Source organism: Paroedura picta, chromosome 4 (genome assembly GCF_049243985.1).
Source record: "Paroedura picta isolate Pp20150507F chromosome 4, Ppicta_v3.0, whole genome shotgun sequence".
NCBI lineage: Eukaryota > Metazoa > Chordata > Lepidosauria > Squamata > Gekkonidae > Paroedura > Paroedura picta.
The window spans coordinates 73,123,193-73,149,135 of NC_135372.1; the positions used below are offsets into that span (position 1 = coordinate 73,123,193).

General features: G+C 43.4%; 1 protein-coding gene across 2 annotated transcripts; it reads left to right on the plus strand.

Moving 5' to 3' along the window:
• Positions 1-3,564: 3,564 nt before the first annotated feature.
• SERBP1 (SERPINE1 mRNA binding protein 1) lies at positions 3,565-25,088 on the plus strand. Of its 2 annotated transcripts, none has more exons than XM_077333392.1 (10): positions 3,565-4,098; positions 9,523-9,676; positions 9,942-10,088; positions 10,206-10,301; positions 10,975-11,049; positions 12,691-12,868; positions 13,404-13,451; positions 15,271-15,444; positions 17,353-17,391; positions 23,661-25,088. In XM_077333392.1, exons 1-10 carry the CDS (start codon positions 3,687-3,689, stop codon positions 23,715-23,717), a joined length of 1,380 nt encoding a protein of 459 aa, XP_077189507.1. In that variant the 5' UTR covers positions 3,565-3,686; the 3' UTR covers positions 23,718-25,088. The 2 variants fall into 2 exon arrangements, with proteins under 2 accessions (XP_077189507.1, XP_077189508.1); XM_077333393.1 differs by having other exon boundaries at positions 10,230-10,301.
• The last annotated feature ends 855 nt before the right edge of the window (positions 25,089-25,943 follow it).

Below are 25,943 nucleotides of genomic sequence, written 5' to 3' on the forward strand. Positions count from 1 at the left end.
CAATAATTTGGCTTTTGATGTCAATAATGTAATAAGACATGGAAATATTGGAACAAAGTGTTTTGTGTTGTTTGAGTAAAATTTTTGAGGGCGTATGTGGGGGAAATGGCGTATCTGAAAGGAAGTTGATGTACATATGCAGGGTACATTTCCGGTTCACAGTATATTTCCAGTTTAGCGTAGAATGTGGGCCCAGGACAGCAAATGGGTCTTTCTTTCTTGGTCTTCAATACTAGTTTTGCCTGCTTTGCACTGTGCTTAATAAGCAGCCTGCCAACAGCTGCTGGCTCTGCTTGAAAATAGCATGAACAGTGTAGAATGTCACAAAGAACTTGGCTCCTCTTTTGGTAAGGAGTGCACAGGGCAGTTCCTTAGGTAGGTGATGTATGAGTTGAAGGGAGCCAACTAAAGCTATTTTCATTCTGTTGCCATAAATAGCTCAAGCAGTCTTGTTTCTGTAGCTGCTGGGAGTGCTGGCATTATTTCAGTACTCAATACTGACAGAAAGATCTTTACTCTGGAGAAGCTCATCACTTCAGAAACTGATTGAATTATTCAGAATCTTCAGCTCTAGTTGCGTGAAAATGTCTGCTTGAGGCTGATTTCCACTTTTGGGGAACACTGACCCTTGAGTAATTTCTCCTGTTGACAGTACTATGTGGAATAAATACTAAAGCAGCAAATGGTTCACAATTCTGAAATTCTCCAATAAATTTTAAGGTGTACCCTGAAATTGCAACCTCTGAACGTCGCTATTGCTATTTATTACGTTCATACCACTTCTAACAATGGGTCAAATACTTACTTGACTTTTTGTATTTGGCACTACAAGAACCCTATAATGCATGTTGCTGTTTCCCCAGCACAGATAAGGTCTTGAAACATTCCCAAGGCCACCAACTGAGCATGAGAAAGAAGGCATATAAACCCAGTTCTCCAAAGTTCAACACTCAATTATTTTTTTTCTGCTGCTGTTGACTTTTTACAATTAGAGGCAGGGTGAAGACTATGCAGCTTCAGTGTGGTGATTCACCTTTGGGTGGTTGTTTCAAGAAAAAGAGGCCAAGGCATAAGCCTTGGAATGCCAGACATTGCCCACAGGACTTGTGTTGGCAAGCCCTGGTCTATAATGTAATATACCATGTTTTGTGCCAATTGACAGCACTTTGAGTCTCGATAGCAAAGTGGAAGTATGTCTGTGAAACTGTCAGTGTCTTCATGAAGCAGTAGCTGTGATCATGGCTGGTCAAAAAGAAGCTGGAGTTTTGTGATGTACTGTTAGCAAAAGTGACTTCAAAGCAGAAACATGAAAGCTCTGTGGTTGGCTCAATTTTCACCACCCCCAGGGTTGTTTCCTGTGTTCTGCCAAAACCTGGAGATCATCATAACTGGGGGGGGGGTGTCAATGATTATAGGCAGCATATGAAGAATACATTTAAAAATCCAAAAATCCAGATTAGAAGTCAGTGCTCCTAACCAGTACACCAAACTGGCCGTAGCTGGTAAAACGCACTACTGATCAAAGTTGCCACCTACTTATCCAGCAGGAGACCTGCATCTAGGGTTACCAACTGCTATCTGGAACCAGACCTCCTGGAATTAGAATTTATCTCCAGACTACAGAGATCAGTTCCCCTGGAGAAAATGGCTGCTTTGAAGGATGAGGTCTATGGAATTATGCCACACTGATGTCTCTCCTCAGGCTTCATTCCCAAATCTCCAAGAAATGTTACTGGAAAGTTAAGATATTTGAAATAGTTAAAATTGAGGTTAGTATTTGTTTGAACAAAGGTGGTTTCAGCTGGCTTTGCCACTATGGGTTTCCCACATGGCAGATCTCCCTCTTTATTTTATTTATTCAGTTTTACATTTATATTCTATCCTTCCCAAAGGCTGTAGTTTCCCTACCTCAGTCCACTGGTCATGGCCATCCCCTTCCCCAGCCACTGGGGCTATTTCAGTTAAATAATGGTCAATTTCATATTGTTATATCAGTATACCATTACAACAATACATGTAGCAGATTCTGTGAAATCTAGCTTTCATTTGTAAAAGTCTCTCTAGCTTCTTATATTGCAGCTATGACTTTCCTGTATTCAAACCTATGTAGTGAGTTACATTCAGAGCAGACTGGAATGCTGTTGGTTTCACATTCCACCTTCTCTTTAAACCAGCCTTTCTCATCTTTTTTACCATTGAGAAAACCCTGAAACAGTCTTCAGGCTTTGAGAAACCCCCCAAATAGTGTCATCATGCAGAATATGGCTGAGAAGCATAGCTGTGTACATGCCCACCCATGGCCCCTCCCTTTCCCACTCCCTCCAGGCCCATCATTGACCATTTTGGTAGCAGGGGAACAGGTTAACATAACCACATATGATCATATCCTCCAATAAATGTTTAACAAATTAAAAAAAAAACATTAATTAACTCCCACACATTTGGGAAACCTTCCAGGGACGTCAAGAAACCCCAGGGTTCCATGAAAACTTGGTTGAGAAACCCTGCTTTAAACATTCTAAATTTTCAGTAACATTTATGTGAGGTTACATTTTCATTCCACCCTTAATTCAAGGAGGTCAGGGCAGTATATTTATTTCTCCCTTCCTACATTTCATACCAGCCCTGTGAGGAAGGTTAGGTTCAAAGAATGAAAAGTCCAGGGTCACCTGACAAGTTTCATGATGCCCAGTGAATTTAGAGTTTTGGTCCCAATAAGAGGGGCACCTTTTGGATTTGTGCTCATGAGTGGTGGATTCTGTAGACTGTAAACGTCATTGGTGGAAAATGTTAAGGTGCAGCTGACATGGTGACTGAAGGGTTTTCAAGGCTAAAGATGTTCAGAGGTGGTTTGCTACTGCCTGCCTCTGCCTCATGACTGTGGAATTCCTTGAAGGCCTCCCATCCAAATACTAGCTAGGAAGACCCTGTTGTTGTTGTTAGGTGCGAAGTCGTGTCCGACTCATCGCAATCCCATTGACAATGATCCTCCAGGCCTTCCTGTCCTCTACCATAGGAAGACCCTACATAGCATCTAAAATCTGATGGGTTTATGCTAGACCAGGCTATCCAGGTGAGGGAAGTTATTGCAGATTAGGTAAAGCCTGAGTATGAGATATTGTAATCATCTTTATTTTCAGCCATTGGTTTGTTTAAAAGGTGTGAAGGCTACTACATACACTTGTTGCCGTTCTGTGGTCGTAAATATTTAACATGTGAGGGAATAACTGTGGAACGCCTCTTAAATTAGCACCACGGACACGTTTCAGCCAGCCGTCCTGGGCTCCCTTTTACAGGGTGCCTCTTTAGGTTCAGAGAGCGAAGGCGGTGGTATCTTCTCTCCCACCTCCCCGCATCAAGTTCCTCGGGGGGGGGGGGGGGAGTGTACTGAGAAGGCGCTTCAATCCGAGGTCGCCTTCGCCTCATGGGTGCCGCAGTGCCTGCTGGGAATCGTGGTCCGGCTGTCTGAGGCGAGCCTGCTGCCGGTATCGTTAGAGCGCTCGGCCTCGAGCTCCCGACATGCACTGCGGTCGCCAGAGGCCTAGCTCCTGTTTCCCGGATGTCCCTTTCGCCGGAAGAGAAGCGAGTTTCTGTGGGGGCCGGCCATCTTGTGTGGGCAACGAGCGAGCGCGCAGGGGGTGGGCCTGGGCAGCATCGGAGGAGGATCCCGCCGAGAGGGGCCCATCATGCCCGGACACCTGCAGGAAGGCTTCGGTTGCGTCGTGACCAACCGCTTTGACCAGCTCTTGGACGACGAATCCGACCCCTTCGAGGTGATCCAAGCGGCCGAGAGCCGCAAGAAAGAGAGCGCCGGAGGAGGCGGCGGTGGCGGCGGCGGGGGCCACCAAGGCGGCCGTGGAGGCGGCGGCGGGCAGGCGGCCCAGGCGAACTCCTCCTCAGGTGGCGGCGGCGGCGGCTCGGGCCAGGCTGGCTCCGCCGGCGGGAGCGGCAGTGCGGCCAAGCAGCTGCGCAGGGAGTCCCAGAAGGAGCGCAAGAACCCGCTGCCGCCCTTCGCCGTCTCCGCTGGGCCTGGGGGCGCCGGGGACCGGAGGGAAGATGGAGGCGGCCAGCCTGGCTCCGCGCCCCTCAGGAAAGAAGGTGAGCGCAATCCCTCCCAAGGGCAGGGCGCGAGCGGGGGGAGAGCGTGGCCGGAGCCCGGCCTCGGAGCCTCCTCGCACAGCACCAGTTGCGCCCCACATCCCTGCGTGCAGGCCGCGCTGCCCGCGTGTGCCACTGCGCCGCCCCCCCCCCCCCACCTCGTGCCAGGGGGTGCGAACACGCGCTTCGCCTCGGGAGGGGGGCAGGGAGAGGGGGCCCCTTGCAGTCCGACCCGTGAGGGGAGACACGCCGGATTCTGGCAGGGCCGGGTGGGGAACGCGGGCGAGGTGTCGCTGGGGCAATGTCAGCTGCGGGTGCAGCCCGAGGAGGCCTGGCAGCGCGTCTGCTGTGCATTGGGGGCTGCAAGCGGGGTTCGAATGGCTGTGAGGCATGGGGCTGTGTGGAACAATTGTCATGGCTCCCTGGAAGTTGGCCGCCTTTGACCGGAGAAGGCGCATGGTGGTGTGCCAATAAAGTTTAGCCCATTTATACCTGGGCCACGTGCGTTTTCCGCATGCTGTTTTGGCTCCTCGTTTGGATTCGGCTATCTACTGCCGCCTAGTAGGGCCGGGCGAAAGATAAAATGGAGACCTTTAGCTTGTTGGGCTTGTCGAAGAAAGAAAACTGCCCGTTATTGTTGCGATTCAGTTTCAGACAAGTGCAACCCATGCACGTTAAGGGAAACGATTTTTGAATGCTTATTATACAATCACGTTTTAGGAATTCTTTATATTTCTGCATGCAATATGGTTTTGGTTACTTTCTGTCTTTTTAAAGTTTGATAAATAAAGGTCTGTTTTCTTAGACAATGTCAATGCTGCAATAGTGAAAATTTAGACATAATATATTTAATGTGTGATCTGATGGTTTTTCTTTTACTGAATGATCAGCCATATGATATTCTTTGGGTTTTTGAAATTACCAGAACAAATAAATGAAATGTACTTTTTAAAACTAGAATCAATGGTAGGAACATTGCTCACTCTTTTTCTTAGGAATAAAAGATTTACCCTGCAGTCTGATGGTACTAGTATGAATAGTAACAAAGTGAAAATGGCAACTGGTAAAAGGAATTGGCAAAGCATCACTAATCTCCTTATTTCAGGATTTATCTGTGTAGTGCACTCAAATGCGGTGAGATTCTTCTTAGCATCTCTATTTTAGGGTATGTGCTCTAGATTTTTTATTAAATACAATATCTATTTGTACACCCAATACTATCAGAAAAGAGTAGAGGGATGGTAGCATCAATAGCATGTGGTTTGAGAGTGTAGGTGGGATAGTTATCTGATGGTTATACAGTGGTTTAGTTGAGCAGACAATTGTACAGGAGCCACAGCATGCAGTGGTAGTTACAGTCCAGAACAACTGACACTGGTAAGCTAGTAAAATATAGCACAGTATATTATGAAAGCACTTGTATTATTCTAAATGTTCTAGCTGGGCATAATAACTTATAAGTTATGGTTTTAACATGTTCCAAAAAGTTGATATGATTATTATGATATGATTGGTCTGGATATGGTCTCAAATGAACTATGAATTGCATAACAAGCCATTTCTTAGGTTCTCAGATGCTTAAGTTTATTAGTCTGAAAAAAACTGCAGATATATAGAGAACATACACAATGCTTTTAAAGTCCTATTTGACCAAAGAGCATTTAACTTGAATTCAGTGCCTTTGGGTGGTTGTTGCTTTCCAAAGTCAATATGTGATATATCAGTGCAAACTTTGGTACATTTCCTGTAGATTTAGGAGCCGCCACAAAAATTTAAAGCCAGACGTATTTTTCAGGTATTTATATTTTAATGACTGCACGTTTTCTCATTAATACTACAACAAAACCTAATCCTGTACTCTTAACGTTTGTCAGTTTTACAAGCTGTGATAACGTGGTGTAGTGGTTAAGCGTGTCAGACTGGGGGACCTGGTTTCAAATCCCCAGTTGTGCCATGAAAAGCTCATTGGGTGCCTCTGATCGGAACCTGCTTCAAAGGGTTGTTGTGACGATGAAATGGAGGAGAGTATGATATAAGCTGTGCTGGTTCTCCATTGGGGAGAAAAGTGGGGATAAATTAATGAATTAAATAACAAAATTTTTCATTCTATAAATAAGTACGGAGTAACCTTAGTTGTAATCAAAACAAAAGGTTATTTTTTATCCCTCACCTAAATAAAGTTTGTACTACTAGTACTGAAAAGCAACATGAGGCATTTATAGTAAATGACTCAAAAATCCTAGGCTCCATCATGAAAAATTCTAGGTGTGTTTGGAATTGAGCAAGTGTTGGACCAGTGGTCTTCAATCCATTGGTTTAGAGCAGATGGGTATTTTTCTCTCATGCTGTAATACAAATAATTTAGCTGTACTAAAGGCATGGAGGGTCGATTTTCATTGAACATCAGTAAATCTCCAGCAGACAGATAATGTATGTGTTTAAGAATAATAAAAAAACAATGAACATTCTAAAACAAAGATATATGAGTAATAACTTCTCTCCCCCCCCAAAATGATTGGACACATATTCAAGGATAAAGTTTGTCCCCAGTTTTTAAGTGGCAACTGTGTATACTGCACTTATATAGGAAATATATTTCTTATACTTGAGATTAGGTAGATATTTGGCAAGGGCCAAAAGTCATTCTTGAATATATAGTGCTGGAAGTCTTTTGTTGTCTGGTGTTACAGTAGTTTAAAATGTTTATGTGGTTGTGATCTACTGCATGTTAGTTATATTTAATTAAGTGTTTTGTACTCCAAACTGCAGCTGTGTAATATCTTGGTAAATTTTATTCAATGTACATGATATTTAATTACATAGAATCATAGAATGGAAGGGGCCATACAGGCCATCTAGTCCAACCCCCTGCTCAAAGCAGGATCATCCCAAAGCATCCAAGAAAAGTGTGTATCCAACCTTTGCTTGAAGATAATTATTCTTTAAAATCTTGATCTGCTTAAAGTGCAGTTCCTTGCATTATTTGTAGCACAATTCCAGTGGTTGTCATAGTTTGATTGTCAGTGGTTGTTGGCCATAACCTGTTTGGCTTTCAGTGATAGGATTCAACCCCATAGGATGGGCAAGGCTATCTCTAATGTCACAATGCATTTTGGGGCACTCAGAGTTCCTTCAAATACCATGATAGAACATTCAGGGATGACAGAAGCAGTAGAATTGTCTGACCTTGAGTTGACTTGAGGAGCCAGGATTAGTTGTTGTGGATAAACACAGAAGAAACTGGTTGCTGGTGCATAGTCCAACATAACTGTTGACTTTGGGAGAATGTGCCAGCTTCCCAACCATATTCTGCACAATTGCACCACTTCTGGGGGTTCTTGAAACCTGAAGAATGGGTCAGGGGTTTCTCAACGTAAGAAAGTTGAGAAAGGGTTCTCCAGGACATGAGACACTTCAGAAGATGGGAAGAGAGTGTGGGTGGCCCCACTATGAGCTTCATAGGAGCAGAGAGGAGGTGGACTGCCAAGGAGGATTAACCTGTTGCTCCTTGACATATGCTGGAAGGAGCATAAGAGGAAGGTGGCACTCCTTTCTCTCACCTGAGGCTGCAGACATCAATTGAGTGAATTAGGCCTCGACTCAAGCACTTTTCCATATTATATATTTCACTATGAATTTTTTTTGTCTAGTAGAATACTCAAGAGTCTATAGAGCAAACCAGTTTCTTTGATCATGCAGCTGTAATTTGTTAGCCTAATTTTGGGGGTGGGCTTCAGTATTTGGAGGACCCTTTTTGACAGTACTTTTAAAGGGGTGTATATAAAAAGTCATGTAGAGCTTTAAGCATGTATGTGAAGATGTCATAATTCTGGAAGCTCCTCTGAAGAGTGAGCTTTTTGTAAAGTGGAAATGTAGTCCTTTGGGTTTGCATGCATCTTGTGCTGCTAGCAGGTGTTTGTACTTAGGAGAGAAAGGAAGTCAATTTCTAAAACAGAAGTTGGCTCTGTTTTTGCCTTTGACCTGAGCAATGGAGCCTAATTGGTTGATTGTTCTGTTTCACTGGTGAAGCAGACTTGTACCAGCTTAGGCCACTGAATGCAGCCAGCATGGCCAAGCATCTGTGGAACATCATTAGCATCACTGAAGCAGTGCCCTGATATATACTGTGGAGTACTATGTGGGGTTGTTGTTTTTCTGTTACAGAAATCCTGCTTAGAATTACATTGTTGAGGGGAGAAGCACACAAATGTGGTATCCCATAGGCCTGCTCAAACAGTTTTTCTAAAGTAGTAAAAACCATTACTGCAATATGTGCCCTCATCCAAAACCTGTAATTTGTTAACTACTTATTCAAAACTTGGAGTGAGATGTATTTCCTTTCTTCCTAACAGAAGTTGCTTTGATAACATTGTTGAGTATATATCCCCATCTTCTGAACTAGTTAATTTAATTCTTAAGAGTCATTTAACAAGGACTGCGTTCTTGAATGGTGTATCATGGCTTATAGGTAGGAAGGTGCCTTAAAGGCTTTTTGCTCTTTTTGAAAAATGATCTGTGTATTCAAGTGAAAATCCATCCACCCCCACCCCACCTCCAGTTCTAAAATTTACCCTTTAGAAAGCTGTTCCTAGGTTGGGTGTGTGTTTATGGTTGCAGAGAAAAGAAGTATAAACAGTCACAGCAAAACTTCTTTTTAAACATGTCTGTTTCAGCAGTGTGTGCTTTAAAACAGTGGTCCCCAACCCGCAGGCCGCGGCCCGGTGCCGGGCCGCAAAGGCCTTGGCGCTGGGCTGCGGCTCCTTCTTCCCTCTCCCCCCCTAAGCGAGAAGCTCGCCAGGCCACGAGCAAATCGGCCGCCAAAGCGGCCGATTAGCTCGCGGCCCGGCAAGCTTCTTATTTCAGGAGGGGAGGGAAGAGAAGCTTGCCGAGCCGCAAGCTAATCGGTCGCTTTAGCGGCCGATTTGCTGGCGGCCCGGAGGGGCCGGGAGGGGGAGCCGCGGCCGCCGGCATGGCAGTGGCGCAAACGCACATGCGCGGACTGCTGCGCACGCGCGTTTGTGCCCCTGCCAGGCGCAAACGCGCGTGCGTGGCAGTCCACGCATGCACGTTTGCGCTGGGGCTGCCGCACATGCGCGGGCCCCCGGGCCGCCCTCTCCCCCCACTACGCCGCAGCGGGCGAAAGCTTGCGGACCGCTGCTTTAAAAGGCTTACCTGTGGTGATTCCAGAAAAATTTGAAACTTGCAAAAATGACCAGAGAGCATCATAATGGGAAATAAGCAAACAAGCACATAGGCACAAAACAAAGACTGTGTCTTATAGAACAGGGCAGTTTTATTATCCTATTACCAACTCTATAAAAAGCTATCATCCGTAAATTGTCCATAAGGCACCGTGTGTGAAAGAGCAGTTGTTTTGTGAAAGCAGATAAAATATTTACTGATGTAGATTGCTTACTATTTTAGGGATAAGACGAATTGGCAGAAGGCCTGATCAGCAGCAGCCTCAGGGAGAAGGCAAACCTATTGAGAGGAGGCCAGAGAGACGGCCTCCTCGTGAGCGGCGATTTGAAAAACCGGCTGAAGAGAAGGGTGAAGGAGGAGAATTTTCTGTTGATAAGTAAGAATTTTTTTTAAATGGTGGTTATAGCAAACTAGATGCAACCTAGTTCTGTTAGTGGATTATTGTTTCTTATATTTCTGTGGACATATTTTGAATCAGTACACCAGCTCAGTGTTTCAGGGGTCAAACCTTTTTATGAGCATAATGTTGCTAGCTTTTTGGTCACCATGCTTGTGAAATTTAATTTTGGGGGAAAGGAGGTTAAAAATATCAAGGTCATAAAGGAGTATAACAAACTTAGTTTCACTTTGGCTTACAATAGACCCATTATTGATCGCCCGATGCGTGGCCGTGGTGGTCCAGGTGGAAGAGGTGGTCGTGGTGGCAGAGGACGTGGCATGGGCAGAGGAGATGGCTTTGACTCTAGAGGCAAACGTGAATTTGATCGGCATAGTGGAAGTGACAGATCGTAAGTCTTAGACTTGACACTTTTGCTCTTTGAAAACAGCGCTTCTCTGCAATATTTTGCAAATTTACCTTTGAATTTCTGTATCCTGACACTATTATGTTAACTCAGTTTTGTTAGTTCTCTTTCACATTCACATTTCAGTGGCCTAAAGCATGAGGACAAGCGCGGTGGAAGCGGATCACACAACTGGGGAACAGTCAAAGATGAGCTAACGTAAGAAATGTTGCTGTTTTAAATGTGGTCTTCAGAGACTAGCAAGGTTATGCTCCCCCTGTAATTTTCGTTATGTGGTTCAACCAGAATGACCGAGGTGGTCATGAGCCGAAAACATGGTTTAAAGCCAGATTAAAATGGATCTAAATTCAGAAGTGGAGTTGGTTTCAGTGTGCCACACATATTTTTGCTCTTTCCCTTAAGTGTCAGAAGATTTAAAGAAAATACATGCATATTTGAACCAGTCTCTGACAGACTGGGGACCCTTGCAAAATCATATAAGCAGAGGAAGATCCACTTACAAACTTCTGTGAGTCTTCTTGCTGTATCTAACCCAATTTTCTTTGTACATTTTTACTTAGGTAAGGAATTTAGTATACCATTAATCTAGGATTAAAAAAAAATAGTACATGCCTGTGCACACTTGGCATTTGGTGCTAGTAACATGTTTTCAGTGTTGCAGGAATACCACAGCAAATAGCACTAATTTGTTCTGGTTGAATTTTTTCAGCTGAATTTTTATGCATAAAAAATTGACCTTTGCATTACCAATTTATTTATCAGCAATATATTTATGGAGGAAAGTTTACTGAGAAACTGGTGGGTTTTATGATGTGAATTTTGTGCTACAATGAATTTCAGTATGCCCTAAATTTTAAAAATCTTAATGCAGTGAATTGGATCAATCAAATGTGACAGAGGAAACACCAGAGGGAGAGGAACATCCACCTGTTGATTCAGAGAATAAGTAAGTATTTCCTTACTGATTCAGAGTAATTCAGAGTCATCTTTTCATTAGTCATGAGAAGCTAGGATCTTAAGGCTTACCAAATGAAATTGTAGTTGTTTTTGAGCATCAAATACATTCAGTTTAAGGTGACAAACTTTAATCAGGCTTTGACAGCTTATTGGTTAGCCATAAGACTACTAAGAATCAAGCTGAAGTTTCAAAATTAAGCTTTAAGTGGCTTTGTGTTGAGTGTGGTAACTATTTAACATGTCCTGAACTAGAATTATATATTCTAGTTTCCATAGTTGATTGCAGGTTAATGCTTGAAAAATTTGAAATTTTAGGTGCAAAACTCCCATGTTATAACTGCTGAACTTTATATTATCAATTAGAACTAGTTTTACAGATTGTCCATATATAAAAGAGCGATCTTATTTTTTTCATAATCAAAGTGTCTCATTTTTTGGTATTGTAAGCTGGCCAAATGTTTCATTACTTTATAGATGCTTTGCATTCATAGCTGCTGTAGATTGGATCCGGTACAAGGATCACTGTTCTTTCCTCCACCCTCTTACCCTGGCAATGGCAATATGAAAGAGCAATGTTGTGTTGGTACATTTTAAAAAATCTATAAAAGGTATTACAAAGTTCACGTGTTTAACTCACTTAAAAATACTTCTATAGTCTACCTTCCTTACTGAAACTGAAGTTGAAGTACAGTATAAAAAGCAACAAAAATGTGTACAATGCAAGACTATCAGTGCACAATGCAGTAGGACTAGACTTGTGCGTTCTGGGTAGTGCCTGTTTCTTGAGGTGGGGACCAGCATTAATAATGCACGTGAATGGATATCTTCCGATCTTCATCTGCTTAAACTGGAAAAATAATGTAAAAAACATGCATCTTTTGCTGGGTTTCCAATATGAATTAGATTGCCTGAATTAGAGATTTTTGGTATTGTCAAGGGCAAGGTATCCCCTGTGCAAGCACCAGGTCATGTCTGACCCTTGGGGTGACGCCCTCCAGCGTTTTCATGGCAGACTCAGTATGGGGTGGTTTGCCAGTGCCTTCCCCAGTCATTACAGTTTACCCCCCAGCAAGCCTCGGAAGGATGGAAGGCTGAGTCAACCTTGAGCCGGCTGCTGGGATCGAACTCCCAACCTCATGGGCAGACAGCTTCAGACAGCATTTCTGCCGCTTACCACTCTGCGCCACAAGAGGCTCATTTTGGTATTGTATTCACATTCAAAAATCTAAATAAATATATTTCAACCAATGGTTCCTAATGAGTACTTTAAATTGCAGTCACAGGCTTCAAGCTCTAAATCAGTGTAGTCTGTTCCACTATATATTTCTAGTAAGGCCTTGGAGGAGGAGTGTGTCTCATGGCAAGTGCCACTCAGTGCTTAACAACCACTCTGGGTGGCTGTCCCGCCTCTGAGTGCCTCCTCCAACTGGCTTGCCTATCTGTCCAGCAGCCAGCCAATTGCTTTCTGTCTCCCACCCCTGACCACTCCCCCCCCTAATCTAGTGCCCAATGTATTCCTGAATGCAAAGGGCTTGGCCCCTAGTATATTTAGTATAATTCAGCCACTGGCTCCTAAAGGTACTGGGGATCCTGATCAGTGTCATAGCGATTACTGCTTTTAAACTTTCAGAGAGAATGAAGTAGATGAAGTCAAGGAAGAAGGTCCGAAAGAAATGACTCTGGACGAATGGAAAGCTATTCAAAATAAAGATCGTGCAAAAGTTGAATTCAATATCCGCAAACCAAATGAAGGCGCTGATGGACAATGGAAAAAGGGTTTTGTTCTCCATAAGTCAAAGAGCGAGGAGGTAAGGGAAAGATGTTGCTTGTTTGAGTGTTTCTCTGAACCATATGAGGCTTGCTCACCTGCCCCCAAATTTCTTTGTTGTGAGAATATGTTTGGGAATCTGTTTTTATTGTTATTTTAAAAATTATTTAATTTTCATTACAAAAGAAAAACATTATGGGTTCTAGCTTACTGGTCCTATGGAGTTAAAGGTAATATATTTTGTCTATGCAGAGATAGTAGCTGAAAAGGACACCACTAGTTTATCATGTAAGTAAAGTGCATCATCCCTTAAGATTCCAGGCAAAAGGTTGTATTTTTACTTCAGCTTTACCTCATGCAACTAATGCCATTTAGGGTTCCCTTTTTTAAAGGATGAAATTTGTATATCTTTTTAGTTTTTTAATATCTTCTTTTGCTTGCTTGATCTCTCCTGTTTTGTCCTTTTGTTTAGTAGCATATATACTCCAGAGTCACCTAAATGTTGCCTCTTTGTAAAGTCTCATTATTTCCTTTTGTTTTTATCCCTTGCTTGTCGGATGTACAACTCTCATCAGACAAAGGGGATGACGGAGATGCAGGGGAGTCAGCTGGAATCCAATGAGGTACTGACCCTTTGTATATACTTAGTGATTGAGGAACACTGAATTCTGAACAAGTTCCGTTTTAGAGGTGCCTTCTGAAAGTGCCATTGTTAACAGGTATAACAAATAGAAAATATGAGAATGCTGAATTAATTAGTTATCAGCAGTGTAGTTATTACCAGTTATATAGTCCTGTTCTGACTCAACAAGGTCATCTAATATACCTTTGTAATATACCTTTCCAACAAAGGAAAATAACATTTCTTTTACATTGCTTTCCAGTGCACAGTTTTATCATGATGACTGCCTACATAATGGCATCTTAATTACAGCCAGATTGCATACATCATTAGTATTTCCCCCAGAAATAGGCTTTGTATTTGTTTCAGCTTGCATGTATGTGGCTGTATGGTTTTTAGCTCTTCTCTCTTACTCATTTGTAGTTTAATGACACGCTAAGACAAAAATATTTGTCCATGCAGTCCTATGAAGTTAACATCATAATATTGTGATAGTATACCAATACTTTAGCAGGAGTGGTGTAAACTAAATATTTCCACTCAGCTACTTAAGCTGATGAGCCTCTTGTGGCGCAGAGTGGTAAGGCAGCGATATGCTGTCTGAAGCTGTCTGCCCATGAGGTTGGGAATTCGATCCCAGGAGCCATCTCAAGGTTGACTCAGCCTTCCATCCTTCCGAGGTCGGTAAAATGAGGACCCAGCTTGCTGGGGGGTAAACTGTAATGACTGGGGAAGGCACTGGCAAACCACCCCGTATTGAGTCTGCCATGAAAACGCTAGAGGGCGTCACCCCAAGGGTCAGACATGACTCGGTGCTTGCACAGGGGATACCTTTACCTTTACCTTTACTTAAGCTGTGTAATTTCAACCTTTCTTATGTTTGCTGAATAACTTACTTGCAAACCTGTATTTTGATGTAACATTTGCAAATAACAGATTTTTGGATTGTGGTCTATTAATAGCGTATATGCATCAATTTTTAATACCATTATTTGAGTGGAGCAGCTGGTTTATCAGTCATACAAGTAGTAATTGATCATTTGCAAAAATACATTTAAAAGTTTATTTGCTTTTTGATTAGTGCTATGATGAACTACACGGTTCTTTGAATGTTTTGTCTTTTCATGCCTCCTTTCATGTGCTTTGAATTAATCTCAGGTTTGTGAAGAAATCTGCATATCTTAAACATAACTAGGGAGAGTGAGGAAAATGCTGGTCTGGATAGACCTGAAAAGAGCAAGGCAACCTAAGCAAGGCAACCTAAGTTGCAGCATGTCTCGAGGAGGATATTTGATGCTATTTGTCAGCTGAATGTTGAGATGCATCAGCCTTTTCTAATTACTTAAAGTCTGCCCCAGGCATAGGATTGTTGTGCAGAACACACTGTTAAGTGTCCAAAAACTTGCTGGGTACAGCTTCCTCTCTTCCCGACATGTGCTAAGGGGAAGGAGAAACAGGCTCAAGTAGACTCTGCATTAACCGTATGTTAGTATGTTGTCAGTGTTCAGTAAATTGGTTGTTTAATAGCCATATTTTCAACATGCTAGTGGTAGTTCGTATTTTCACATAAGACTTGAATAATTCAAACTACTTGGGGACAAATGTATGAGCATATGTGGTACTACATTCGATCCATAAATTCTCTGCTAGCTTTAGTAATTGGGAATGGGAACGGGAAGCTATGTCATTTGTGGACAGCCATTAAAGTCACATGGTGATGGGTTGGTGCTGTAAAACTGTTCTGTTGTATTGGGGTTGATGTTGTTTCTGATGAACGAGAGCTTTGGTAATTGATACTGTATTGTTGGCTTTGATTTTAGTCTCATGCTGAAGACTCTGTAATGGATCATCACTTCCGCAAGCCAGCAAACGATATCACATCCCAGCTGGAGATCAATTTTGGAGATCTTGGTCGTCCTGGACGTGGTGGTAGAGGTGGAAGAGGAGGCCGTGGGCGTGGGGGAAGGGCCAACCGTGGAAGCAGAACTGACAAGGTGGGTAACTTGTCCCTCCTCCCCCTTAAAATGATTTGAAACGTTTATTGATAGTAGCTATGGCTATGGATAGTAGCTACAGCTATGGCTTACAAACATCTGGCAAATGTATCTGCCTGGACTTCCCCGGATACATTTGCCAGACACTTGGAAACCATAGCTGGATGGTTGGAGAAGTTGCTGAAACTCAACCCCTCTGAGATGGAGATCCTGTGGCTGGGTTGGAAAGGTGTGGAGCAGGAAACACGGTTGCCCACCCTGTCAGGGATGCAGCTCAACATCTCTCCCTTGACCAGGAATTTGGGGTGATTCTAGATGCCTCCTTGTCAGTGAAGGCCCAGGTCACCAGGGAAGCCTGGACCCATTTTCTATCTTCCCCAGGTGAGGCTACTAGCACCCTACTTCTCTTCGGACCACCTGTCTACAGTGATCATGCAGTGGTCACCTTTAAGTCGGATTTCTGTAACTTGCTGTATGCGGACCTACCCTTGTCCTTGACATGTAAATTGCAGCTAGTGCAGAATGCAGCTGATAGGGTCCTTACAGCAGGGGTAGTCAACCTGCAAATGCTGGCAGGGGCTCATGGGAATTGTAGTCCATGAACATCTGGAGGACCACAGGTTGACTACCCCTGCCTTAGAGGGCTCATGTCCAGCTGGTGCTGAGGCAGCTGCATAGGTTGTTAGTTGCAACCTGGATTAAGTTCAACGTTTTGGTATTAAACTTTAAGCCATCTGTGGTCTGAGCCCCACATATCTGCGGGGCCGCATATCTCATGACCCCTGCATGGCTCTTCGGTCTGTGAGCGTGGGAGTGGTGGGATATAAATAATTTTTTTTAAGACGTTTTCTGGAACATGGAGCAGCTGAATGACCGATATTGATGGTTTTTTACTTAGTTGGTAAAAAAGCTGTTATGATTGTCATAACAGTAGCTAGGCTCCAAACCTCTTGTTAGAAGATTGTTGCTGATTCTCCCCACTGCTCCACTGAGAAGTTTGAGGGTGCTGCTACCATCATGGGGCAGTAGTAAAGCCGTATTGGGTAAATAGTATTGGGTACTGTTTGGATGTTTTCCTTTTTTTTTTCTTGAATAAGGTGACTGGCATTGCTACATATGGTGTGTGCAGGCGTAACTGAATTATGCCCTCGTTTCTGTTAGTGGATTAAATATAGTAGTTTGTGAGGTACTTTTACTTCTGTAGATACTGGTTGGGAAAGGTATTGTGGCTGGCCTACATCTTATCCATTTGGTGCTTCTTAATAATTATGAAAATAGCCTCTTGTGGCGCAGAGTGGTAAGGCAGCAGCCATGCAGTCTGAAGCTCTGCCCATGAGGCTGGGAGTTCAAGCCCAGCAGCCAGCTCAAGGTTGACTCAGCCTTCCATCCTTCCGAGGTCAGTAAAATGAGTACCCAGCTTTCTAGGGGGTAAATGGTAATGACTGGGGAAGGCACTGGCAAACCACCCGGTATTGAGTCTGCCATGAATACGCTAGAGGGCATCACCCCAAGGGTCAGACATGACCCGGTGCTTGCACAGGGGATACCTTTACCTTTAATAATTATGAAATAGTCTTGGGAGATGGACTGTCCGGCCCCTTACTAGTGGTTAAATGAGGTGCATACTGATAGACATGTGCACCTAGTGTTTGAGTAAATTATTTTAACATGTACAGTGAACCATTGCTGTTGTCTTTACCAAAAACAAGAATGATTTTCTTTTGAATGTGTTTAAGGTTAGAGGGTGTCATTTTACAATTTGTGTTCCTGGGCTTCTTTTTTGGCATGTTCTCATTACCAAAATTATCTTTGAAAATGTTCATTTCAGGGGAAATTACATTATTGCGCTTAAAAAAAATGTAATCGAATTTTTTTTAGATCCATGCTAATATTTGTGTTTTCTTCCAGTTGGTTAAGGAGTTTGATGTGATCCACACACCTAACCAGGTTTGTGATTTTTATATCTTGTGATTAAGTCTGATGGAAGCCTGTAGATCTGTGTGTTTTTAAGGTTCTGGTATGTTATCAGTTTAGGCCTAGTAGACCCTTTCCAGGTTAAAACTGCCTTTTGTAGATATTTTATATACTAGGGGCAAAGCCTGTTGTATCCAGGAATGCAACAGGCGCTTGAGCTTGGCAGTGGGAAGAGGAAGGGGAGGAGGAGTTCAGTCTGTAAGGGCTGAATGTGTGTGCTGTGTGAGATGTTGTGGTGACAAATGATAGCATGGGTGTGGAGATATGACCATGGATGCTCAGGTCATGAAAGTAGCCCGAACGGTGTTTTTTCATCTGCGCCAAGCGTGGCTACTCGTGCCCTACCTACCCTCTGAACACTTGGTGACAGTGATCCATGCAACGGTCACTTCCAGACTAGACTACTGTAACTCACTCTACGTGGGCCTACGTGGGCTTTGACCCGGAAATTGCAGCTGGTACTGAACGCGGCTGCAAGGGTCCTCACTGGAACATCTTGGAGGGACCATATTCAGCTGGTGCTACACCATCTACACTGGTTATCAGTCTGTTTCCGGATCAAGTTTAACCTTTAAGGCTATACGCGGCCTGGGTCCGGCTTATCTGCGGGACCGCTTATCTGTTTATGCCCCCCGCAGGGCTCTTCGCTCTGTGGGTATGAATTTACTGGTGGTCCTGGGCCTGGTGGAATGAGTTCCTGGAAGAGCTACGGGCCCTGCGGGATTTGTCAGCTTTCCGCAGGACCTGCAGGATGGAGCTCTTCTGCCAGGCATATGGTTGAAGCCAGGGCGACTCCCAGCGCTGTCAGCTGTGGATCTCTAGCCGAAACCTCGCTCCCAGATAGAGAGTAATAGACCTTTGCTGGACAGGGGGAGGGGAGTGGGTTATATATTTATAATCGCCATTGTGATATTATGTTTTAATTAAATTTTAATGAGTTTTTATGGGATTTTATTGTTTTTATGAATCTCTGTAAACCACCACAAGACTTTTGAGAAGGGAGGTAAATAAATATAAATAAATATAAATAAATATGCGTTTCAGGAACCTGTGGTTTGGAATGTTGGTTGAGTGTGGGAAAGGACTGACCTTTGGGAATTGTGGCATAGTGGTTATAGATGAGCTTTCCAGAACCATGTCTTCAGATATGTGAAGGGAAAATCAGACTGGAGACTCTTAGGGGGCGATTACATGGCAACCAATTTCTCCCAGTTCTGCGTCATTGCCCTTCTTGTGTGAATTAGGCCACAGACACCAAAATGTCCCCCTGCCCTAATCCACATGGCGTAGTCACAGTACACAGGTGTCGACTCTGCTCCTTCTGTCTCCATTTTTTCACTGTTGATAAAATGTTATGTGCCCATGTGCTTCTTTCATGGTTGCTCCTTAGAAGAAGAGCTGGATTTTCGTACCCTGTTGTTTACTACCCAAAGGAGTCTCAAAGCGGTTTACAAATACCTTTTCCCTTCATCTCCTCACAATAGACAGCCTGTGAGAGATGTGGGGCTGTGAGAGATTTGTGAGAGAACTGGGAATGGGCCGCAGTGACCCAGCAGGCCTCAGGTGTCTCAAAGCAGTTTCAAATCGTCTTCCCTTCCTCTTTCCATAGCACACTCCCTGTTGAGGGAGGTAGGGTAGAGAGCCTCACATGGAAGCTGGCAATCCTAACAGGAGTCCGTGCACAACAGCCTTGAACTTAGTAAGGTTTTTTATACTGGTTTTTTATTTGACAGGCCAAGGTTGAAAAAAGTCACTTCAGTTCCCATGTCTCTCCAGCCATTTACTTACAGTTTCAGGCTGTACATTTTCTTTATTTAGATCTTCTTGCACCTTCCAGACTCACAGGACAGATGCTGGTCTGTCTATGCCCCAGAATACAGTTGCTGGTAACGGCTGGCCATAACCCAGGAGGAATACACCTGCACCACTCCCTCCCAACTGCAGTCTGCAAGCCTCTACCACAGTATCTAGATCGCTGCTCATCTCTAGATTATAATGATCAGCTCTGCAGGCAAAAATGGCTCATTTGAAGGCCAGACTCTGAGGCATTGTAGGATTTTGAAGTCCTACCTCCAAACCTCCAGGAATATTTCCAACCCAGGGATAGCCAGTCTGGCTTCCGTCCTGGCCACGGGGTGGAGATGGTGTTGGTCACTCCGATGCGATCTCTGGGACCAGCTGGATTGGGGCGGGGCGGCCATTCTTGTTTTGTTAGATCTGTCAGCCACTTTTGATGTGGTCGACCACATCAAATTGGCCCACCGCTTCACTGGGACAAGGAAATGGGATACAGCCCTTTGTTGGATACGCTCCTTTCTCCAAAACTGGACCCTGAGGGTGGCCATAGGGAATGAGTTATCATGTTCCTGTCGACTTGCTTGTGGAGTGCATCAGGGAGTGGTGCTTTTCAACATCTTTATGTGCCTTCTGGCCCAGCTGCTCTGGAGCTTTGGGCTGGGCTGTCATCAATATGCTGATGACACCCAGCTCTACTTCCTCATGGATGGCCACCCGGACTACCCCCTGGAACCATTAGCCAGGTGGTTGGAAGCCCTGGCTAGAGCAGAGTTGCTTGAAACTCAATGCCTCCAAAATGGAGGTCCTATATTTGGAATGTAGGAGGGCAGCAGAGAAGCGCACTTACCTGTTCCTGGCCGGGATGCAACTTACCACCACGCCCCAGGCCAGGAATTTGGGTCACAGCTACTAGCACCCTATCTGTCGTCTGAACACCTGGCCATGATGATCCATGCGATGTTCACCTCCAGAATTGATTTCTGTAACTCACTCTACCTGGGCCTGCCCTTGTCCCTGACCCAGAAATTGCAACTGGTACAAAATGCAGCAGTTAGGATCCTCATAGGGACATCTTGTAGGGCCCATATCCAGCCTGTGCTGAGGCAGCTTACACTGGTTACCAGTTGCAGCCTGGATCAGGTCCAGGGTTTGGGTTCTGACTTTTAAGGCCCTTTGCGATCTGGAACTCACATATCTGAGGGACCGCCTATCTCCCTATGCCCCCCCCCCCCGGCAGGACTTTGAACTCTGCGGTTCCCAACTTGCTGTTTTTTTCCAGCTCCAAAGAAGCTTGTCTGGCCTCGACCTTTTCAGTCCTCGTCTCTATCTGGTGGAATTAACTCCTGGAAGAGCTGTGAGTGCTTTTGGCATTCTGCAGGGCCTGCAAGATGGAGCTCTTCTGCCAGGTCTATAGATGAGGCCAGTGCAGAGAGATTATTATTATATTATCAATATCAATGTGATTTATTTCCCACCACTCCCAACATGGCATGTGGTGGGTTACAAAGTCCTCAATAAAACCCCATACACACTCCATGAAAAGGACATACAAAAATTACAACACAGTGAACAAGGCAATAAAACAACACAGTCCCCGTGCCAATAATCCAGTAATGACAATTGGGGGGAGGGCCCTTGCTGGCGAGACAATCCAGGGTACTAGCACTGGTCCGGAGGAGGGTATTGATCTTCCTCACTGCCTTAGCCTTAGTTGAGGGGACACCCACCTTAAGAAGTAGGTACGACCACACTTCCGAACTTCTTAGTGGCGATCAGTTACGGTACCCTCTCACCACTCCTGCTGGTAGTTGCCTTTGGCGGGGAGGGTTGACGTGTTATACCGTCATGCCGAGCCCCTGGTTCCCCTCTCTACTTTCTGGGAAATGAAGTTGTCGGCAAGACAAGTTAAGAATTAACGGAGTTTACATTATTTGCAGAGTTGGTCTTCCAACAGATATCTGGGTAATTGAAGTCACCCATGACCATTGTTTCCCCCTTTTTTGGAAATTATGTAATTTGGTCAAGTCTTCTGACTGGCTTGGTGGTCTATAGTGGCACCGGGCCGCGGCTCCCTCCCCCCTCCCCCCGCAGTAAGAAACTTCCCAGGCCGCAAGCTACAGCTGCGCATGCATGAAACCGCCGCATGTGCATGTTTGCGCCCGCACCGGGCACAAACGCGCATGCACGTTTGCATCGGCGGCGTGCCGGCGGCTGTGCTCCCCCCCCCCCCCCCAGAAATTCCTATGTATATTTGATTTTTTTTCAGCTTCCCTAAGAAAACCTAGATAAATTTGGGAAACCAAAATATATCTGAAAAATACTGATAAGTGATATTTCAGGTATATTTGTGGTTTGGGTAGATCTGAATGCACATGTCCGCTGTAGCGCACATAAGAATTTTCCATGGGATCCAGTCATGTTTGTATGTTATTAAGTCAGGGTGCTATGTAAACAGGCTTGGGGGATTCTTCAACTCCCGTCATCCTTCTGATTCCTCTCTTGTGACCAGTAATCTACACTTTTTGCTTTCATATATATAATTCAGTGTTAATCATCTTTTGGGGTAACAGAATAAATGATAGTCTTTTCATTTTGTTTGAACATTGAACATCCACTTTTGTAGCAAAACACCCAAGTTGAACACCATGAGAAGTATGAGGAAGAAAGCATGTGAGCCCTGAGCATATCCTAGGCTTATTCTCATAAGCATGGTTTGTTCTGAACCAACCTTTTTTGTTTTTGAAAGTAAAGCAGGTGTGAAAGGAATATTTTTGACTAAGGAGGCATACCCAGTGAAGAATGGCTGCTTTGCTAACTGCCTCTCAAATAATAATTCTCTTAAAATGTATGCTGGTAATACAACACCAGATTTTAACAGTTAGGTTCACTAAGTAAGGCTTGTTTATCCTGTTGCAAATTTCATTTTGTTAGGCATTTCTGTTTATTGTAGTTGAAAATAGATGCATTGATTCTGCTTGTAGAGTTAAAATATGCATTGTCCATAAACCCAGTGGTCCCCAACCTTTCTGAGGTTGGGGACTGGCAGGGCATCGGGCCGCGCCCCGCCCCGCCTGCACATCGGGCCGCGCCCGCATGGGCGCGGCCCGGCCCCGATTCCCTCTCCCCGCCCTCCCGCAGTAAAAAGCTTCCCGGGCCGCAAGCTTGCGGCCTGGGAAGTTTTTTGCTGCGGGGAGGGAGCCGCGGCCCGGCACCGGGCCACAGCCCGCAGGTTGGGGACCACTGCATAAACCAGACAGATTCTCTTCCCAAATTTTGATAGAGAAGTGTGTAGAATAAAACTCTTGATGTGTTTAAAACTTCTGTTAAATATTTTACACCAGTGGTCCCCAACCTTTTTATCACCGGGGACCATTCAACACCTTTTACTGAGGCTCGGTGGGGGGGGGGGAGGTAGTTTACTCCTCTACTCTCAACCACTGCCTTAACGCTCTCTGATTGCTATGGTAATGTTTAAACATCCCTTCAAAATAAGATACAGACACGCCACAACAATGAACATAAGGAACATTTTATTTTCATGGACATTTTAACTCATGACAATGACAAATCAATGGGAACCCTGAGCTTGTTTCTCTGCAACGAGATAGTCCCATCTGGGAGTGATGGGAGACAGTGACACCTGAAGTGTGTTGTAAAGGGCGGGGGGGGGGAGAGAGAAGGCGTCCTTCAGGGCCCACCTCCAATTAGTCAAAGGACCACACGTGATCCGCAGCCAACAGGTTGGGGATCGCTATTTTACACTACTGTTTTCATACTATTTGTAGAGAGGAAAATGAATTATAATACAGTGTTCTGTATTTTGCTACATGGGAACACTTGTGTCCTTTTGTTACTGAATCATTGTATATGCTGAAAGGAAAATGGAGTTTGAATTGTGTCTTTAATTTGGGTACAAAATTTGTGCAAATTTTAGTAATGGTGTTGAAATTACTGCTTAACACCATTCATTTTCTGTATATCTAATGTTTTTAAAAGCTCTGTATGCTGTATATTTGTCTTAACAGCAGAATCACATGCTTGTGATTTTGTCAGTTAATCAGGAATAAAATCTGTGCTTCTAAACAGACTAGGATTGATGCTCCTGCTTAACCCATAGTTTTCCTCTTAGACCTCTTTATATGCTGTTGTGTCACACCAACTTATCTGAAATCCAAACTTTTAGAATTTAAGACTCCATTGATATTGGTCAGCAAAGCAAGTCAGTGCGCTAGCCAGCCAAATAGGTAGTTCTGGAGAATAATCCTATTATACCAGGTTTGATGTCACAAGCAGCATCTATAATATAATAATAAAACCTGTAACTTTTACCCTTCCATTTTCTGTACATTCTTTGTATTTCAGTGACCAGTGTATGTTATGGCACAAATGAAAAGTGGTCCATCCATTCACTCTCCAAATAATACGTGTCCTTTTTTCTCTTTCAGTCAAGTGCTTCTGCTCCTGATGTCGATGATCCAGAAGCTTTCCCAGCTCTGTCCTAAACTGGATGCCCTAAGCCAACCCTGCCCCTTGTCGGGCCCTCCTCTACAAGGCTTGCATGCTTAAGGATCCTAAAAACAACTAAGAAATTTAAAAAAGGGGACTCTCATTCATACCATTCACACCTAAAGACTGAATTTTACCTGTTTTGAAAATGAACTTCTCTTGCTACACAGAAGCAACAATATGGTAGTCAGTTTTGTATTTAGAAATGTAACGGTAGCAGGGATGTTTTCATAATTTTTTTCGGAAATTATGCATTCTTCATGGATACTTTTTTGTATTGCTGCTTGAAAATATGCGTTTCCAAACTTGAAATATAGGTGTGAACAGTGTGTACCAGTTAAAGCTTTCACTTCATTTGTTTTTATTTTTTAATTTAGACATTTAGGTGTTTCCCCCAGACTACAAACAATTTTAACTCTTGCACACTCTTTCTTTTAATACTGCTTAGCAGGTTGTTTTCAGTCCATGGTCAGCTGGGATGTGTACAAAAATAATTTGGAAAATTGTTAGTACTGTGTGGAATACTAACTTCTGGAATATTTTGAGTTTTTAATACTTAAATCTGAACTTGGAGAAGTCCATTTTCTTCTATCTTTGGTAGCTTGTGTATTCAAAGTCTTTATACAAAAATGATATCGGATACTTGAAAAATAGTCAAAGCACATTGGTTTATACTCAAATACCTGCTTATAAAGCCAGCACTTCTGTTTGGTTAATTGGCCTAAGCCATTCTAAAAAAAAGAAAAAAAAAGAAAAAACAACTCCTATAACACCTCTCCTTTTACCTTATTCCCTTCCTTTTCTTCCACAAAGCTAGTTGTCAGTTTGGTAAACTGATCGGCGTAACATTAAGTTGTTAATATTATTGCTACCCAAAATACCCTGTAGATGGGAGCAGCTATTTTTTTTTTTCATGATGTGGGAGGTTGGGAATGAAGTGGCATCTATTTCTAATACAACTGGTTTAAACTATATTTTATATTGTCTGGCAGTGCAGTATATCGACACAGAGATGCACCTGCATTGGATGCATTTAAACACTTTCACTAGCTACAGTCTTGGTCCTAAAGAAGAAACCAAAGGGTGTGGTGTACTACTTTGGATGATTATTTGATAAGTTGGAGAACAGTGAGCATCAAAATGGGACAGCTGTGGTCTCCTTGGGACGTAACCAAAACCTCACTTTTGTGGATTTTTTTCACTGTTGCTTCTCTGCTAGCTGACAAACGAATGTTTTATTTTCAGAGGGTGATTGTAAATTCTCCTTACCACTGTAGAATTCTCTTAATCCCTGTGAACAGGAATGTTACCACTTTCAAAACACAAGGAACTTGAGAAGAGCAAATAATAAAAAGGACTACTTAGGATTTTTGTCTGCAACTTTTGTTAGGAGACTAGAATAGGAATAATCATTTATTTAAGGTTTCTTACAGTTTGAGCTGCTTTTAGCATTTGTGCTTTTTTAAGGTACAAACCGAAGGACAATGCCCTGTTTTTTTAAAAAGCTGTACTTGATGGGCAAAAAGTATTCAACAGTGGAAAAGTAAACTTGCTTGCAGTATTCAGATGGCTTAGATTATCTGAATGATCTCTATGAACATTTTTGTTTACATAAGCAAAAGTTACTGTATTAGATTGGACTCTGGTTACATTCAACAGTCAACACAGTCTGGAAGAAAAGCAGATTTTCAGTGTATCAAATATATTTTGCCCCATGGGTGGTTAAAATAAGTATTCTTTCAATGTATTTTGGACTTTTAAGATCTCTCATTTTAGCAGTAGCCATTTTTCTAGGGTCAACAGGTACATAAATTTTCAGTAGCGATCTTCTCTCCCCTGCCCCTCCAATTTATTGTTTCTTAATGCAAAATATACTGAAAGATGTTGATGTTATCTGTATCCTTAAACTTTTTATCATAGTCACTGTGCAAGTATTCTTGTCCCCAAAGACATACTTATTGAATAGTTCTTTGCTGTTCTGTATGCTCCCCCTTTCCCAGGCTAATAATGGCTGTTTCCACCACAAACCTTAGCTGTCCATGTTGTTCTGGAAAGCCAACTCCTATGCTATGCCCACTTGATACTTGGCACACATATCCTTCAGCTTGGCATACTGTAACATACATGAGGTTTAGGAAGGCCTTTTAAAAGTGGCCCATTTGCTGTTCTTTTAATAGCTGTATATCTTAAATTGTGTCAAGCTGTGAAACAATTTTATCTAA